This window comes from Gorilla gorilla, chromosome 10 (assembly GCF_029281585.2).
Source record: "Gorilla gorilla gorilla isolate KB3781 chromosome 10, NHGRI_mGorGor1-v2.1_pri, whole genome shotgun sequence".
Taxonomy (NCBI): Eukaryota; Metazoa; Chordata; class Mammalia; order Primates; family Hominidae; genus Gorilla; species Gorilla gorilla.
This window is the reverse complement of record NC_073234.2, coordinates 51,783,084-51,800,624: the sequence shown is the minus strand read 5'-3', so window position 1 is coordinate 51,800,624 and position 17,541 is coordinate 51,783,084. Positions and strand designations below refer to the sequence as shown.

General features: G+C 57.7%; 1 protein-coding gene across 5 annotated transcripts in view; it reads left to right on the top strand.

The window, feature by feature from the left end:
* The first annotated feature begins 2,441 nt into the window (after window positions 1-2,441).
* The window catches only part of KCNH3 (potassium voltage-gated channel subfamily H member 3), a 19,275-nt gene continuing 4,175 nt past the window's right edge, over window positions 2,442-17,541 (top strand). Inside the window, exons 1-10 of one of the 5 annotated variants that reach the window (XM_004053086.5) lie at window positions 2,442-2,905; window positions 4,304-4,537; window positions 5,036-5,170; window positions 6,115-6,248; window positions 6,682-6,925; window positions 7,321-7,478; window positions 7,577-7,784; window positions 12,296-12,574; window positions 12,843-13,042; window positions 13,482-13,731. In XM_004053086.5, the coding sequence (XP_004053134.1) occupies window positions 2,830-2,905; window positions 4,304-4,537; window positions 5,036-5,170; window positions 6,115-6,248; window positions 6,682-6,925; window positions 7,321-7,478; window positions 7,577-7,784; window positions 12,296-12,574; window positions 12,843-13,042; window positions 13,482-13,731 (1,918 nt within the window). In that variant the 5' untranslated portion in view covers window positions 2,442-2,829. Of the gene's footprint in view, window positions 2,906-4,303; window positions 4,538-5,035; window positions 5,171-5,795; window positions 5,818-6,114; window positions 6,249-6,681; window positions 6,926-7,320; window positions 7,479-7,576; window positions 7,785-12,295; window positions 12,575-12,842; window positions 13,043-13,481; window positions 13,732-17,541 lie in introns of those variants that run through there. The other 4 variants (XM_055357276.2, XM_063694646.1, XM_055357279.1 and 1 more) reach the window with 4 other exon arrangements.

Here is a 17,541-nt window from a genome sequence, read left to right as displayed (position 1 = left end):
TCATTTATCAACTCTTGTTACCTTGAGCAAGTCTCTCTCTCCCTCCTCCTCCCCCTCCTCCTCCTCTTCTCCCTCTCCCTCCCCTCCTCCTCCTCCTCCACCTCTTCTTCTTCTTAACTTCTTCCTTCTGCTTCCTTCCTCCTTTCTCCTTCCTCCTTTCTCTCTTCTCCTTCTTCTCCTTCTCCTTCTTCTTCTTTCTTCTTTCTTCTTCTTCCTCTCTCCCTCTCTCTCAGCTCTGGTTCCTCCTTTGTGAAATGGAGCATAAGGAGCCCCCACCCTGGCTGTTTCACAGGGCTCCTAGGAGACTCAAAATCAGACAACAAACATTTACACGTTGCAGGTGTCACACACTGTTCTAGATCCTCTACACATACTCACTCATTGAATCCTCATTACGACCCTCTGATGTTATTATTAGCATCCTCATTTTACAGATGAGAGAACTGAGTCAGAGAAGGGTTAATAACTTGCCTTTAAAAATCACACAGACAGGCCAGGTGTGGTGGCTCACGCCTGTAATCCCAGCACTTTGAGAGGCTAAGGCGGGCAGATCACCTGAGGTCAAGAGTTCGAGATGAGCCTGGCCAACATGGTGAAACCCAATCTCTACTAAAAATACAAATATTAGCGGGGCGTGGTGGCGCACGCCTGTGGTCCCAACTACTTGGGAGGCTGAGGCAGGATAATTGCTTGAACTTGGTCGGCATAGGTTTCAGTGAGCAGAGATAGCTCCAATGCACTCCAGCCTGTGCGACAGAGGGAGACTCCGTCACAAAAAAAAAAAAAAAAAAAAAAAAAAAAAAATCACACAGACCAAAATTAAAAAAAAAAAGATTTAATCACAGGGACAGCAAGTGGCAGACCTGGTTCCCAAGTGGGTGGGTGATTTCAATTGTGGCCTTATCCTGTCTCAAAGTGAACTGACTCCTAAAATGTCCTTCTTTTTAGTAGACAGCTGGACCGCCGCCTGGAGAGGAAGCCTTGAACGGCTGGGGGAGGGGATTACTTTACAGCCAGGATCCAGCCAAGGCTGGGGGTGAGATGGGAGTAGGATCTCCCGACTCCTTAGGGTCACTCCTCAGGGTCACTCCTCGTCCTGGGGACCAGATTCCAGGCTTCACAGGACCGGAGAAGGAGGAGCGCGTCCTCCCTTCCCAAAGCGCCAGCTCATTTAGATACAGGTGCCTGGGGCTTTGGCTCTCGTCGCTGACGAGGGGTAGCATCTTTCCGATGCTGGTGACTGTGAGTGCGTCTCGAGGGATGGGGGTGCTGAGCCTACCGCTTCGCTCGTTAGGGAACAAATTGCTGTTTTGGCCCCGGCGGCTCCTCTGGGCGCGGGCGGCAGCCGCGCTCGCTGGCAAATCGTGGGAGGGAGGAGGAGCGGCGCTGGCAGGCAAGTCCGGAGGACCGTCGCAGCGCGGGAGGCCAAGAAGAGACGGCCGCCCCGGGCCCGGCTCCGCCCCGCCGGGAAGGGGCTCCCTGCAGCCGCCCCCGGGCAGCTCCCCGCGCGGCGCCGCGCGGAGCTCTCCAGGACGAGCTGCGTGAGGCGCGGGGCTCGGCCTTCCTCGCTCCCCTGGTGCCAGGACCCGCACGCACAAGGTTCGGAAGTTTTTTGGCAGTGTCTGACCCCTGCCGGTCCCCTGTATTTACCACCTGACCCTCTAGCGCGCTTAGGAGAGGCAAGAGGTGACAAATGCCAGAGGGAAATGGAGGGGCAGGACAAGGGGTCTGGCGCTCTCCTCCCCACCACACACCCTTTCCGCCCACGGGGTCACACGGAGGACGTCTGACTCTTACTCCTAGGGCTACCCACCCTCTGGTTTCCAGGCAGCTCCTGCTTGCGGGGACACCTCATAGGAGCAGCTGGATCCATTTTCCAGAGCGTCAAGTTGAGGATGAGAAAGTCTCGAGGGCCGGGCAGCCGTGCGCGCAGAACCCCCGCCCCATCTGCTTTTAGATTTCCCGGGTGCGGCTGGAGCCCCTCTAGAGCGCCGGCCTCCGCTGGCCGCAGGGCCTTCACCTGCGCCTGTCGCCCTGTCCCCTTGCCCACTGCATTTTCCTCGGGGAGAGCATCTTCCACAGCATGCGTCCCCTGCCCCCCACGCCCCGAGCTCCCCTCCCATTCCGCCGGGGGAGGAGAGGCTGCTAGGAGGCTCTCGGAGAGCCCCCGGGCTGCAGAGAAAGAAAGACGCCTCCCCTCTGCGGCTGAGGCCGAGTGAGCCAGAGGGGGCCGGCCGCTCGCCAGTGGTTCTCCGAGGTACGGGCGGGGAGGCCCGCGGGGTGGGATCAGGGAGGCCGCCACCTCCCCGCCCCCGCCGAGGTCCCGAAGGGAGGGGAGCCCTCCGCGGGAGGCCTGTCCCTTTAAGGAGGCGGCCCTGGCTGGGTGTGCCCCGTCTCCATGGTTACCCCGGTGCAGGCGGCGGGCGCGGGAGGGAGGGAGGGAGGCTGCAGCTTCTCCCCGACAGACGGAGGGAGCTGCCGAGAGCCGGCGCCGAGCGAAGCCGAGCGGAAGCCCACCCGCAGCCGACACGCGAGCCGCTGCCGCGGCGGGAGGTGCTGAGAGCGCGGCGGCCGCGGGGCCTGGAGCCCGGGATTTGTGGGCGGCGAGGGCGCGAGGGGCCGCGCGCCATGCTCCGGGCCCCGACGGCGCGGACGCCCCCTCGCGCGCCAGCGTCCGGCGCGACCCCGGATCCTGGTCTGCGCATTGCCCCCCGACGGCTGCGCTAGGGAGCGCGGGGCCCGGCGGGGGGCGGCCGAGCTGGGCGCCCTCCCCCGGCGCGGAGTCCCCGCACCCCGGAGGGATGGGGCGGGCAGCCGCGGGTGCCTAAGATGCCGGCCATGCGGGGCCTCCTGGCGCCGCAGAACACCTTCCTGGACACCATCGCTACGCGCTTCGACGGCACGCGTGAGTCCGACCCTCGCCCACTTGCACCCGGGCCGCCGGACCCTCGCCAGGGCTCCCGCCTTCCCCGAACCCCCAGCAGCCCAGCTTGGCGCCAGCCTGTTCTCACCCTCTCCTCCCTACCCGCCCCTCTTGAGGCTGGGGCCATCGTCTCCTGCTAGGCGCTGTTTCCCCGAAGGTTCGGGGTCAACACTGCTTCAGGCGAGGCAACAGGGCCAGAAGTCCCTGGGTGTGGGTCCTGGGATGCTCTCTGTTAGCCGGGTCTCGAACCCGAACCTAGTCAGTCTGACCCATCCCACCCCTGCGTCTGGCGCTGTCGCAGCAACTACCCTCGGACTGGTGGGGTAAGGCGAGGCGGGTGAACAGTGCTCAGGGACAGCTGAGAGGGCTCAAAAAACAGATTTAGAAAAGAGATTTGCAAACGGAGATAAGAGTAGGCGGCACTCGGGAGAGCACGGTGTGTCCAAGCCCCGTGTCTCATAGCCTGAACCCCCTAGACTTGGGGAGGCCATCTAGCCCCAAGAAGATGGTTTGGGGACTCCCATCAGGACTGGGGAAGTTTGGAGAAGGCGCCCCGAGCTCTGGATCCCCGGTTCTGGGGGCTCTGAGCACAGGGGAAGTGATGAAAGCCCCTCCCTCCTCCTCTCCCTCACATCCCCCGTGGGGCTTCCCAGCTCTCTGCCTAGGTCCTCCTTGGTCTCCGGTTCCTGATAGGGGGTGGGAGCCCAGCACTGCGCTCTCCCCACTCCGGGCTCCTCCATCTGCTTTGCCAGTGTGCTTGGCTCCTGCAGCCTGCTGATTCAGTGCCCCCCACTCCCCAATACATTCCTGGCTCCTGGCTCCCGTGCTCAGTCACCATTCTTACACCCCCATTCTTGATCACATTCACTAATTCCTGAGCCAGGTCAGGCAGCTAGGGCTAAAACACAGACAGCAGGATGTATGGTGGTCTGGGGTTGCCTCCAGTCTGGGTGTGTCTCAGTGGGAGAAGCCAGACAGCCAACCTGGGTACCTGGCTAGTGGGTGAGCCTGGCAGAAGTAGAGGTGGGGCTGAGGCTGGCCCAGAGCTGGCAGGGCAGTCCTCATTAGGGATTCCCCAATCCCAGCCCTTACCCTACATTGCTCAGGACATCCTCCAGAAGGCACAGTGCCCGCACAGCGCTTCATTCACCGACCTCAGTTCACACGTGCTGATCCTTGAATGTACTCACACCTGCTGCAGGGCACTGACAAACAGGTGACACACACTGATTGCCATTCATAAACAGCCCTGCCTTAACACACACAGGATTCCTGGGGTTTGGAAAACCCACTCTTTGGTTGCAGGCATTTGAGAAAGGAGGGGTGGTAGGCCTCCTGCCCCTTCACCCCACACCTCCTCTGAGAAGTGCTCTCTTGCAGACAGTAACTTCGTGCTGGGCAACGCCCAGGTGGCGGGGCTCTTCCCCGTGGTCTACTGCTCCGATGGCTTCTGTGACCTCACGGGCTTCTCCCGGGCTGAGGTCATGCAGCGGGGCTGTGCCTGCTCCTTCCTTTATGGGCCAGACACCAGTGAGCTCGTCCGCCAACAGATCCGCAAGGCCCTGGACGAGCACAAGGAGTTCAAGGCTGAGCTGATCCTGTACCGGAAGAGCGGTGAGGGGCCACCTGGCCAGCCTGCCTCACCTTTGCAGTCTCACCCAGCCTGGCACCAGCCCCATCCACTGTCCCTCCTCCTTTCTGTTGCCATCTTCTCCATCTCCCCATCTCATCCCATCTTCCCATCCCCCCATCCAACCCCTCTTGCTCCATCTCACCTCTTGCCCCTGGCTCCCCATCTCTACCTGCCTCACCCTAGCCTCAGCCTGCATTCAGTTCCAACCTCGGGTTTCCCGCATCCAACAGAAAAACATCCGCATTTCGGCAGGGCAGATCTACCACACGACAGGTCTGACCGTCATGTTTGCTCTCCCTTGCCTCCTTCCCCCAATTCCATCAAGCCCTGCCTTCAGTGAAACTGGACTGCCAGCCCTTCCCCCAGGAAACCGCTAGATCCTGCCTGTGTCTTGCCTGGGATGTCAGTGGAGCCAGGGCCTCTGTCACCTCAGGCAGTGCTGAGAATAGGAGGTGGGCTGAGTTTGTTTTTGTGCCCAGGGCTCCCGTTCTGGTGTCTCCTGGATGTGATACCCATAAAGAATGAGAAAGGGGAGGTGGCTCTCTTCCTAGTCTCTCACAAGGACATCAGCGAAACCAAGAACCGAGGGGGCCCCGACAGATGGAAGGAGACAGGTAGGTGCATGTAGGTGCTGTGGTTGGGGTATTGGGTGCCGCAGGCCTGGGCGGGGCCTTGGCACCCAGTCTGAGTATGGGGGTCCCCCATGCCCCCTGCATTCATTTCACTCCCACTCAGGCTGTCTGAGAGGCCTGTGCTGCTCTCATCTCCACATTCCTCGGTATGGGAATATTTTTTCCAAATAGACAGATTGAGACAAAGTTGGAGTTTTTAAGTCAACTTTATTAAGAAACTGAAAGCAAACAAACCCAGTTGTACCTGTGAAGCAGGTACTTTCTGACCAGTTAATAAGGTTGAGCACAGACCCACCAGGTTCCTCTTTCCTACAGCAAACCTGACTGGGGGTGGAGCTCTGGGCAAAGCCTGCTTTTAAGTTCTTCGAGTCTTTCCCCTCTTGTGTCCTCCAAGGCTGGGGCAGGCCTTTGGGCAGGTTACAAAGCTGTCAAGGCCTCTTTGCCATTTGGGGATGCTGGGGGTACTCTCCACTCCCACTCACGTACTCCCAGTGCTGGGAGTCTGCCTCTCCATGATGTCAGCCTTCATTGTCACCCTCTGGTCCCTGCACTAGCTCCTGGGCTCCTGCTGTAAGTTCCCACACCTCTGCTGACGGCCTCCTGCTAGTTCTCCACCCTGGCCCTGTGAGGTACCTCCTCGCTTCCTGTCCCAGGCCTTTCCCCGTAGAGATCCTCTGGTCCAAACCTCCTCTTCCTGGAAGCAGACCCCAGAGGTAGTGTCTGTAAACACTCCTAGGACTGCCTATTGCTGGGCTGGGCAAGTGAACCCAGGAAGTGAGGAATACCTGAGCCCCTAACTCTAAACATTCTAAGTGGTCAATGAGCCAGACCAGTCCATGGGCCAGCAACTGTGTCCTACACCTGACCCGGAGCTAGGGTGTGTGGGCACACACCCATCATCTTCATGGGCCCCTCTTCTTTCGCAGGTGGTGGCCGGCGCCGATATGGCCGGGCACGATCCAAAGGCTTCAATGCCAACCGGCGGCGGAGCCGGGCCGTGCTCTACCACCTGTCCGGGCACCTGCAGAAGCAGCCCAAGGGCAAGCACAAGCTCAATAAGGTGGGCTCAGCCCTGGGATGTGTGGGAGAGGGGAGGGGCAGACGCAGGAGATGGGGAAGGGGAACCTGATCTACCACAGAGAGAATGTCCTAGGGGCCACCCAGGCCTTGCCAGCACTTTGGGGGTTGGGACTGAAGGAGGGAATATCACATGCCTGATCCATCAGAAGAAAGTCCTGGCCTGGGAGGCAGATGGGCCTTGGTTCAATCCTGGCTCCTCCCCTAAGCAGCTGTGTGGCCGAAGCTAAGTCACTTAACTTTCCTGATCTTCAGTTTTCTGATCTATAAAATGGAGATGCTAATGCCATCTCGAAGCAGATGTTGCTTCGATAATGCAGGGATAGAAAGGAGGTGGATGCGGGTCCCAGACTCTATCCAAACTCAGCCTGTGCCAATATTCTTTCCTCTGCCTGGACCTGCCCTGCCTCACTCAGGGGGTGTTTGGGGAGAAACCAAACTTGCCTGAGTACAAAGTAGCCGCCATCCGGAAGTCGCCCTTCATCCTGTTGCACTGTGGGGCACTGAGAGCCACCTGGGATGGCTTCATCCTGCTCGCCACACTCTATGTGGCTGTCACTGTGCCCTACAGTGTGTGTGTGAGCACAGCACGGGAGCCCAGTGCCGCCCGCAGCCCGCCCAGCGTCTGTGACCTGGCCGTGGAGGTCCTCTTCATCCTTGGTGCGTGCACTCTGCCCCTTCCACCCCACCCTTTGCTGGCACCCTGGGGCTTTGCTGGGGATAGTCCACATGGCTTCCAGGGTGCTACAGTGCCCCCCTTGCCCTCTCTCATTTGTAACCTGTGAGCTTTGAAATCAGACCTAGGTTCCAAACATCTGCCACTTAGAAGTTATATGACCTTGAGCTGGTCAAAGCCTCTCTGAGCCTCCATAAAATAGATTCCCCCTTTGTAAAATAGGCAAAATGATGTCTACCTGTTACAGTTACTGTGAGAACTAAGATGATGTACGGGAAGGGCCAGGGACAGTGTCAACTACTGAGAAAGTGAGCAGGTGTCCAGGCAAGAATGGCTGCCCCCCAGCCCCAGTGCTGACTCCCACCCGGATTCCCCACAGACATTGTGCTGAATTTCCGTACCACATTCGTGTCCAAGTCGGGCCAGGTGGTATTTGCCCCAAAGTCCATTTGCCTCCACTACGTCACCACCTGGTTCCTGCTGGATGTCATCGCGGCGCTGCCCTTTGACCTGCTACATGCCTTCAAGGTCAACGTGGTCAGTGTGGCTGGGCTGGCTGGGTGGGTGGGCTTGGCCAGGGGCCAGGCAGGGCCAGCCCGCTGACCTCCCTCCCTCCCTCCCTCCTCGCATCTCAGTACTTCGGGGCCCATCTGCTGAAGACGGTGCGCCTGCTGCGCCTGCTGCGCCTGCTTCCGCGGCTGGACCGGTACTCGCAGTACAGCGCTGTGGTGCTGACACTGCTCATGGCCGTGTTCGCCCTGCTCGCGCACTGGGTCGCCTGCGTCTGGTTTTACATTGGCCAGCGGGAGATCGAGAGCAGCGAATCCGAGCTGCCTGAGATTGGTACTGGAGGCTCCCTCTGCATGTGGTGGGGAGGGAGTTGTGTCAGAGGAGTGTGAGTGCCAGTGTGGGTGCAGACGTGTGGTGTCAGGGACCTGTGCAAGTCTGCACGTGTGCAAATCAGAGAAGAGGGTGTGCAGGTGTGAGTGTGACAGCCACCACCACGTGACAGGCCTGTTCTCCAGCAGCTGGGCCTTGTGGAGAAAGCCCAAGGAGTCCCAGTCGCCCATCCAGGCCTCCTGTGGCCAAATGTTGGTCACATTCCTTAAACCCCTGCCCCGTTGGGAAGGCCAAGCAGGGAGCCACTGCCCTCCAGAGTTTCTCTGACACCCGGCACTCCCCACCCCTCCCCCTGCATCCTCTCTGAAGCTTGTCCCCACCACCTTGGCTTCCAAGGCCCCTGCCTTTCTCTTGTCACCTCCAGTCCACATTTCTCCTGTCACCTCTAGTCCACATTTCTCCCCGCTGCATCTCTGCTCTCCCCTGGCCTAAAAAGCAGGCTTTCTGCGTCCCCAGCATCTTCACTCTCCTTCATGTCACCTCTTCTTCCACAGCTCCTCTCTTCTCACCACCCACTCACATCTTAACTCCTGCTGGGAGGGCTTCCGCCCCCACCTCTGCACCCAAAATGTCACCTGGAAGGTCACAGTGACCTTCTGGGACCAAACCCTCATCCTCCTTGAAGTCCCTGTATCACCTGACCCTGCCAACCATAGTTCCTCTCAGCTGTGGGTGATGCAGCCCTCGGCTGGCCTCCTCCCAGCTCCTCCAAGTTCCAGGGTCTCCAGACCTTTCCTCACAGCTCTCCCCCTTCACCTTGCTTTCCCTCGGCCATTCCACTGACACCGAGTGAGCATCTCAACTTCCACCCTTTCTCTAGCCAAACCATTCCATTCCAGCTGTTTTTAACTCTCGATGCGCCTCAGGTCCAAGATCAAACCTGACCTCTTCCTCCCCAGCCCTCCAGCCCTCTGTCAGCTTCCAGGTAACTGACATTTAGCCGGGTTTCCAGATGCAGGTGGCTTTTTTTTTTTTTTTTCTTTGAGCTGTCACCCAGGCTGGAGTACAGTGGCGTGATCTAGGCTCACTGCAAGCTCCGCCTCCCGGGTTCACACCATTCTCCTGCCTCAGCCTCCCAAGTAGCTGGGACTACAGGCATCCGCCAGCACGCCGGCTAATTTTTTGTATTTTTAGTAGAGACAGGGTTTTACCGTGTTAGCCAGGATGGTCTCGATCTCCTGACCTTGTGATCCACCTGCCTCGGCCTCCCAAAGTGCTGGGATTACAGGTGTGAGCCACCACTCCCGGCAGGTGGCCTCGTATGACTGTCTGCTCCTTGGCAGAGTCACCAGGTGTCCAGATCAGCCTTAGAAACCCGGTCTGATCAGTTCCCTGGGAACTACAAGGCTCCTGTGAATCCTCTCTCCCTCTGCAAGCTCACGGGAGGCCCGTGTGTGCCACAGAGGACCCATTTGAAATTTCCCCCGAGTGCTCTCGCTGCTGAGTAGGTAGAAACCAGGACACTCTGGGCAGTGACACCTCCTTGGTGCCTGCTATTCCCAGAGGAAGCCTGTGGTGTCAGCTGCTCTGGGGTCAGACGGCCACATGGCAAACACAGTCAGAGGGCCACGAGATGGACAATGGTGAAACAAAGCCTGTCTCCACCACCCCCAAAGTGGGCTGAGACACCAAATTCCCAGGTCCACTCCCGCCCCCTGAAATGGGACCCAGACACCCTTGGTCTTGTGTCCACGAGACTCCTCTCTTCCAACCACCTCACAGGGGTTGCTGATCTGACATTAAGAACACCTTCAGCTCCCAAGAGTCTCTGAGCTCCACAGGATGGGCAAGGGTGGGTCGACCCTTGCAGATACACATTATATTCTTTCACCCTTGACCCCTGAGTTCCAGGGTGGTTTCGTTCCATTTGAGCCGGTACTAGTCTACATTTAGAGACTTTACAAGTTCTTCACATCATCATCTCCTCTTTCTCCAGGGAATCTGCCCCCTAACTGGGTTGGCACCAAACCCAGACCTCTCCAAGTCCAGCCCTGGCAGGAGAGTTCCTTGTAGGGGAGGTGAGGCTGAGGTGCGGGGGGTGGGCGGCTGGCCCAGTTCAGTCTGGTGGGCAGCTCCTTCTCCAAGCTTCCTTGCCTGGGTTTCCTTTTCCACTGCCCATGATGTGGACAGAGTTCCTTCCCCAGGTTCCCACTAGCCCAGTGGAGGTGGGCTGGATTTTCACAATACTGTGCTGAGTATTGAGAGAGAGAACTCAGAGCACTCCTTGGTGTGCGAGCCCCCAGCCTCCGGGACAGCTCCTGCTGGCCTGATCCCGCCCACCTGGAGGCACAATCCTGGCCCCAGCTTCAGGGGTTGCTGATACCCCATGGCCAAGACTGAAAGATCAGAGGCCTCCCTGCCACCCTCCCCTGTGTCCTGCTGCTTCTCCCCACCTTCCTATCCTGGGCATTTGGCTTTGGGTAGCTTCACCCTCAGAGGCCAACTAAACAGTGACTGTGAAGAGTTTTACGTACTCCATTTTTTTTTTTTTTTTTTTTTTGGAGACAGTCTCACTCTGCCACCCAGGCTGGAGTGCAACGGCGCAATCTCGGCTCACTGCAACCTCCGCCTCCTGTGTTCAAGCAATTCTTCTGCCTCAGTCTCCCGAGTAGCTGGGATTACAGGCATGCGCCACCATGCCTGGCTAATTTTTATATTTTTAGTAGAGATGGGGTTTCACCATGTTGGTCACGCTGGTCTCGAACTCCTGACCTTGTGATCTGCCCACCTCGACCTCCCAAAGTGCTGGGATTACATGCATGAGCCACTGCGCCCAACCATGTACTCCATTGCATTCTTATGGCACATCTCAGATAATGGGAAGGTGAGCCCCCACCTTGGTGCAGGTCTTAGTACATCCTCCTAAATTCCTTAGCCTGGAATGTAATGCCCTCAGTGTTAACCCCACATTCTAGCCAAACTGAGCTACTTGCCTGTACTTGTCTTAAAATATCAGTCTCCAGGTTTGGCTCGTGCCTGTCCCTCCACCAGGAATGACCCCCTCAGTTTCTTTGTATCAAAACCCTACTACCCTTTGAAACCAAGCACAAATGTCCCTTCTTCCAGAAGCCTAGCCCTAGCCCATGGCACTTGGTTCGAGCCCCCCTCCCTTCCTGCCGTGTGGCACCTCTGAGATGTAGTTCTGGCCCTATGTCACCTGCCCTTCTGAACTGGAGCCCTCAGGGAGCTCCTGTGGGGCCCCCAGCTCCTGGCACACAGTGTGTGAAGTTGCTGAATGAGTGAGTGGGTGGATGACAAGTGTGTGGGGGCCACAGGACCCATATGCCTGAAGTGTTGGGGAGAGTCTGGAGTAGGGGGTCTGTGCTGAGGTGGGAGGAGCAGGGCACAAGTGGAGAGGTGGGGTCCAACTGCATCCTGTGACCCCAAGCCACAGCCACACATACCCTCTGCCTCACCATTCTAGATCAGCCAATCCGCCCTCTCTCCCTTGCACCCCATGGCCCCCAGCTCTGCCAGGACCTCTGTGGATCTTGGGATCCCCCATCCAACACCCTAGAGCTCCTGCAACCCTCCAGCTAGGCTCAAGAGTGACTCCCAGCACACAGCCTTGGGAGAGACCTCAGTGCACAACCCTACTCCATGCCAAGGCCAGGTGGAGAACTTCGGGCTGAGGGGCAATCCAGCCTCTGCTCCGTGGCCCAGTCTAGCCTGTGACTATGTGTGTGTGTGTGTGTGCGCGCACCTGTGTGAATGTATTCGCCTGTGTGCTCTTGTCCACGAAAGTGTGTCTTCACCCCCTGCCTGAGTGACAGCGTGTAGGTACCAGTGTACTTTTGTCCCTCTCCCAAGTGTGCACAGCCTTTTCAGTGAGTGGCTGTGGTGAGGCGCCTGTAAGGGGCATACATGTGTCCTTGTTTTCTTGACTGTGTGGGGCACACACATAGCCTTAACAGTGTGTGTGCATGTCCATGCAGGCGTGCTTGGGACCTGTGTGTGAGGCTGAGTGGTTTGTGTGGCTGTGGGGATGGATGAGACTGAATGGGGAGGGGAGGGAGGGCCTTCTGGAGTTGATGGGCTCAGAGAAATGCAGGAAGAGGAGTCCCGTTGGACAGGTGGAGGTGAGGGCGGAGGTGGCCTCACCATCCATCTTTTGGGGTTGAGGCTGTGGTTGAATGCAGTGAGCACCCCAGTCCTTTTGCCCACGCCAGCCAGGCCCTCCGACTGGGCCCGTTACCTGGGATGGGTGCCAGCCATGGGGGAAGGGGTGTGATTTCCCTTGTGTCATCCTCAGTGCCAATAGGAGCTGGCTGGGGAAATGGCAGACTCTTCTGAGGGTTGAGGGGGTGGAGAGGGGTGTGCTAGGCTGGCAGTGAAGGGGCAAAGCGGCGGGAAGCCATGGGGCTGGGTCTGTGTCTGCGTGTCCCCACCCCCAGGGCCCGGCATCCTCGCCCACAGTCTTCCTGCCTGCTCAGGCCCTGCTGTTCCCCACTCAGGCTGGCTGCAGGAGCTGGCCCGCCGACTGGAGACTCCCTACTACCTGGTGGGCCGGAGGCCAGCTGGAGGGAACAGCTCCGGCCAGAGTGACAACTGCAGCAGCAGCAGCGAGGCCAACGGGACGGGGCTGGAGCTGCTGGGCGGCCCGTCGCTGCGCAGCGCCTACATCACCTCCCTCTACTTCGCACTCAGCAGCCTCACCAGCGTGGGCTTCGGCAACGTGTCCGCCAACACGGACACCGAGAAGATCTTCTCCATCTGCACCATGCTCATCGGCGGTGAGCCCGGCCGCGCGCGTCTTCCCGGGGCCACTCCCAGACTTCTGCCCGCAGGCGGCGCCGTCCCACTCCCCGGAGGGCCTGAGGCCGGGGGCTCTTCCGCTTTAGGTGGCCGCGGAACCCGAGGCCGGGGGTGGGGGAGACTCCGCCCGCACAGCGGCCCTCGGGCCTTGCCTAGGAGCGTGCGGGGCCGGGGACAGATGAGCCCAGCGTGGTGTCAGGCCGGGCCAGGTCCCCTAGGTGACCCCCTCTCGTCACCCTCCCCCAGCCCTGATGCACGCGGTGGTGTTTGGGAACGTGACGGCCATCATCCAGCGCATGTACGCCCGCCGCTTTCTGTACCACAGCCGCACGCGCGACCTGCGCGACTACATCCGCATCCACCGTATCCCCAAGCCCCTCAAGCAGCGCATGCTGGAGTACTTCCAGGCCACCTGGGCGGTGAACAATGGCATCGACACCACCGAGGTGCGGCCTCCAGGGCTGGGCCTGCTAGCCTTTGCTCCCTCAGGGGGTTTGCAATGGCCTAGAATTATCAGGAGTGGGGGAGGATGAATGCAGAATTTTGGCCCCTGTGCCTCCCTTCTCTCTTGAGGGGACAGCGGCATGGGACAGAGGGCAGCTAAGAAGGCTTGGAGGGCCCTCTGAACCCCAGTTAGGTCTGGGGGCTTGGTGCTCACTGAGGTGGGAAGCTGGGCTGCTCTGGGCACTAAAGTGATTGAGAGGGAGGTGGAGGAAGCCCCCTCGCTGCCACCCTGTGTGGAGCTTGGAGTTGTGAGAGAGGCCTCAGGTCCCTCCCATGCCTCCCCTGTTCCTGAGGCCTGCCAGGGTGGAGAGGGGCTGGCTGGAGGCCACCTCCTCTTCTGCCACTCCCAACCCCCCCACCCCCACACCTGCTCACCCGCAGCTGCTGCAGAGCCTCCCTGACGAGCTGCGCGCAGACATCGCCATGCACCTGCACAAGGAGGTCCTGCAGCTGCCACTGTTTGAGGCGGCCAGCCGCGGCTGCCTGCGGGCACTGTCTCTGGCCCTGCGGCCCGCCTTCTGCACGCCGGGCGAGTACCTCATCCACCAAGGCGATGCCCTGCAGGCCCTCTACTTTGTCTGCTCTGGCTCCATGGAGGTGCTCAAGGGTGGCACCGTGCTCGCCATCCTAGGTTTGTGAGGGTGGGAGAGAGGGCGTGGGGGCACGTGTGTGTGAGACCATGGCCCTGATCTGTGGAAAACCTGGAGAGGGGACCTCCACAAGGCCACTGAGAGAGAAACAGCCAGGGTGGAGTCAGGAGTAGTTATGGAGTCCTGGTCAAAGCTCAGAGAAGCCCCAGTGACTGCAAGGTGGCAGCGTAAGTAGGTGGACACGATCTCGCAGGTGTCCCTGGGGCTGAGCGAGTGGAGGGCCAGCCTTTGAAAGGAGCCAGTCTATGGGGGACAGAGGGGAGCTGCCCTTCCTTCAGGAGGAAAATCAGAAGCTAGGGATGGAAGTGCTGGGGAGAGTGTCAGGCAGGGCTAAAAAGGGGAGGAACAAAAGCTGTCCTTGTGGTACCCCAGGAACGGTGAGATGTGACTTTCCTGAGGCAGATCACAGAGCAGGCCCAGAGCCCAGATGGGTGACAGAGCTCAGTCTCCAAACAGCCAGGGAGACTCATTCTGATGAAATGGTATCTACAGTGTATATACTTCCCTTCCTGGCAAAAGAAGGAGGTGAAAAAGGAAATCAGTTCCCTAGACGCAGATGAAGAAATTGCAGGTGTGGAATGGACACAATAGTAGTGCTGATAACAGGGGGCTCACAGCGTGACTAGCCCTGTCCCAGCTCCTTACTGCTTTGTCTCACTCTAACCTCACAAAACCCATTATTCCTATTTTGCATAACAGGAGACCAAGGTCAGAGAGGTTAATGAAAAGCTAGGAATCGGCCAGCCGGGGCTGGAGCCCCATCCACCTGGCGCCAAGTCTCATGCTTCTTCCACGGGGCTCCCAGGTGCTCTGGGGGGAATTGGGACTGGCAGGGAGGAAGCCATCGTTAGGAGGGTTGGACCTGCACGCTAGGATTTGGAGAGTTGGGAGCACATTCCAACTCTCAGGGAAACATGGGGCTGTGTCTGTGAAAAGCCACTAAAGGACCGGGCGCGGTAGCTCAAGCCTATAATTCCAGCACTTTGGCAGGCCGAGGCAGGCAGATCACTTGAGGTCAGGAGTTCAAGACCAGCCTGGCCAACGTGGTGAAATCCTGTATCTACTAAAAATACAAAAATTAGCCGGGTGTGGTGGCGGACACCTGTAATCCAAGCTACTTGGGAGGCTGAGGCAGAAGAATCGCTTAAACCCAGGAGGTGGAGATTGCAGTGAGCCAAGATTGCACCACTGCACTCCAGCCTGGGCGATAAGCGAGACTCTGTCTCAAAAAAAAAGAAAAAAAAAAAGAAAAGCCACTAAAGAGGAGCAGAGCTCTATGGCTGCAAGAGACTATCACCGTGACCCTAGAGGGCGGGGAACATGTGACTGGTGTGGGTAGTCAAGGACTTGTACATGTGGGGAGGTGGTGACCTGACCACTGCTGACGACATCGAATCCTCAGGCAGCCAAGGCACGTGTAGATTCACTGTGGGGACTGCTGAAGCCCTGGGGCTGAGGTTTCTCATTCATCTGGCAATCCACAATCAAGACGAGAAGCAGGAAAGGGCCAGGAAGGTGGGGCGGTGTCACCAGATGCAGCTACTGTGTGTCCATCCTTGCTCCCTTGAAGAGGATGACCTTCCAGCTGGAAACAAGAGGAAAAAAATGCCATCGGGGTCTTAGACCCCAAGAGTGGGGACAGGCTGTTCATACCCTTTGTTTTACATCTTTCATGAGTCCAGCTTTTGTGCCTACATGCGGTTTATGCCAGCATGAGAAAATGGAGTTATGCCAGTCAAGTGTAGCTGGCAATCCTTGGAGAGATTCCGAAGGGCACAAGGACAGATTTTCACCACTGTAGACTGGTGAACCCAAAGCAGGATTGACGAGTGGATTACGAAACAGATGGTTTCCAGCCTGGAGCCGAGGGAGTTGTGTGGCTGGGAGCTGGCACAGGTCCTCTCAGAGCATGCCTTCGCTGGTGCCAGGCACCACGTCTCAGAATAGCCATGTTCAGTGTGCAGTATTCAGTGCCACAAGAATGGCTACAGCCTGTGCCCTGGGCCTTTGCCTCTACAATGTCCCTAGCACCAGGACTTATGCCACTGTTGATCCATCCTGTCACCTTCTGTATGTTTTGGGTGAACTACTTCCCTGTTGACTTGGAGGCTCTAGATGCCCTGGTGAATGCCTGGTTCCCCGACCCCAATCATGGTCGGGTTCTCTGCTTTGCCTTCATACCTACCCTCTCCTCACCTACCTTTTTACTCGAACGTCCAAGTGCATCCTGTCTGCTTCAGGCAGCTCTGGGTTCTGGCGCTTGCCTCTGTTGATGAACTGCTGGAAGCTAAGCATACGCAAAGTCCGTTGTGAGGAAGGAAGTAGTTTGATGAGCTGCACCTGGTGGGCAGTCTCTGGTCCTGAGACTCTGCCCTCGGTCCTGTCCTGTTTCTCATTTTCTCCCACCTCTTAGATGAAGACAAGAAGCACGTGCTTATTCTATTTCAGATGACGCCAATGAAAAGAGAGCACATTCCCCAGATGATCACATTGAGATCCAAACAGCACTCAAAATGACCCAGAAGGATGGCCTGAAACCAAGAAAATCAAGTGTTAAACTATACTTAAGTTGGGGTGCATTCTATACTTAAGTTGGGGCAAAAGTCCAGGAACATGTAGAGGAGACGTGAGCTCAGTGTGTGCTGCTGGCAGTGTGAGGTAGTCCATAGCAGGGCCATCCTTTTTGAAACACTTTCTAACAGTCTGAACTGCCTGGCGGTGGTTGAGCTGCCTTGAGGGTAGTGAGTGCTCTGCCCAAGCCTGGACTGCGTGCCTATCCCTGTTGGAAATGAATTTTTTTTTTTGAGACCAGGTCTCACTGTCGCCCAGGCTGGAGTGCAGTGGTGTGATCTCGGCTCACTGCAGCCTCGACCTACTGGGCTCAAGTGATCCGTCCACCTCAGTCTCCAGAACAGCTGAGATTGCAGGTGCACACCACCACACCGAGCTTAATTTTTGCTGTTGTTGTTGTTGTTGTTGTTTGAGACAGGGTTTTGCCATGTTGCCCAGGCTGGTCTCAAACTCCTGAGCTCAAGCGATCCTCCTGCCATGGCCTCCCAAAGTGCTGGGAGTCATTGTGCCTGGCAGGAATGATTTATAGGGGGTTCTATCTGGGAGGGAAAGGAAGAAAATGATTTCTTTTTGGTCGTCTTTGTGTGAGGCACTTTATCTACATTAACTCTAATTTAGCCTCAACATGTCCCTGGACAGACACACCCTATTTCACTGATTCTAAGACACACATCTCACCCACCCTACCCAATCTATCTCTGAGATTACACCGCAGCCTCTAATTGATGCCATTTAATAATTACTGTCAGCCAGGTGGCAGTCTTAACCTGCCTGTGGGAAAACCTCCATTGACCCCTTCTGGTGAGATCAAGAATATTCCCTAGACTCGGTTAAATGCAGCATCTCTTGTAGAGCAGAGGCAGCTAGGGCTCAGGAAGGTGAGCCTGGCTGCCTGGCATTTTCCCTATGCCACACAGGGCTCTAGTTTGCTGGTTCCAAACACTGATTCCTGGACAAGCTGCATCTGAATCACCTGTGGGACTTAAAAACAATCAGACTGTGGGGTCTCCCATAGATACTGTGACGCTGTAGGTAGAGATAGGGCCCGGGTGTTTGTTCTGACTTTTGCGGGGGATTCTAATCAACATAGCCAGCTGTGAACCACTAGAACTGATGTTCAGTCTCTCTCAGGGCTAGAATTCAGGTTTTCCGGCACAGTGGTTTTGATCCTGAAGGTGTTTGAGGGCCCGGGTCACAGAGCTGTTTACCCCAAGCCCATG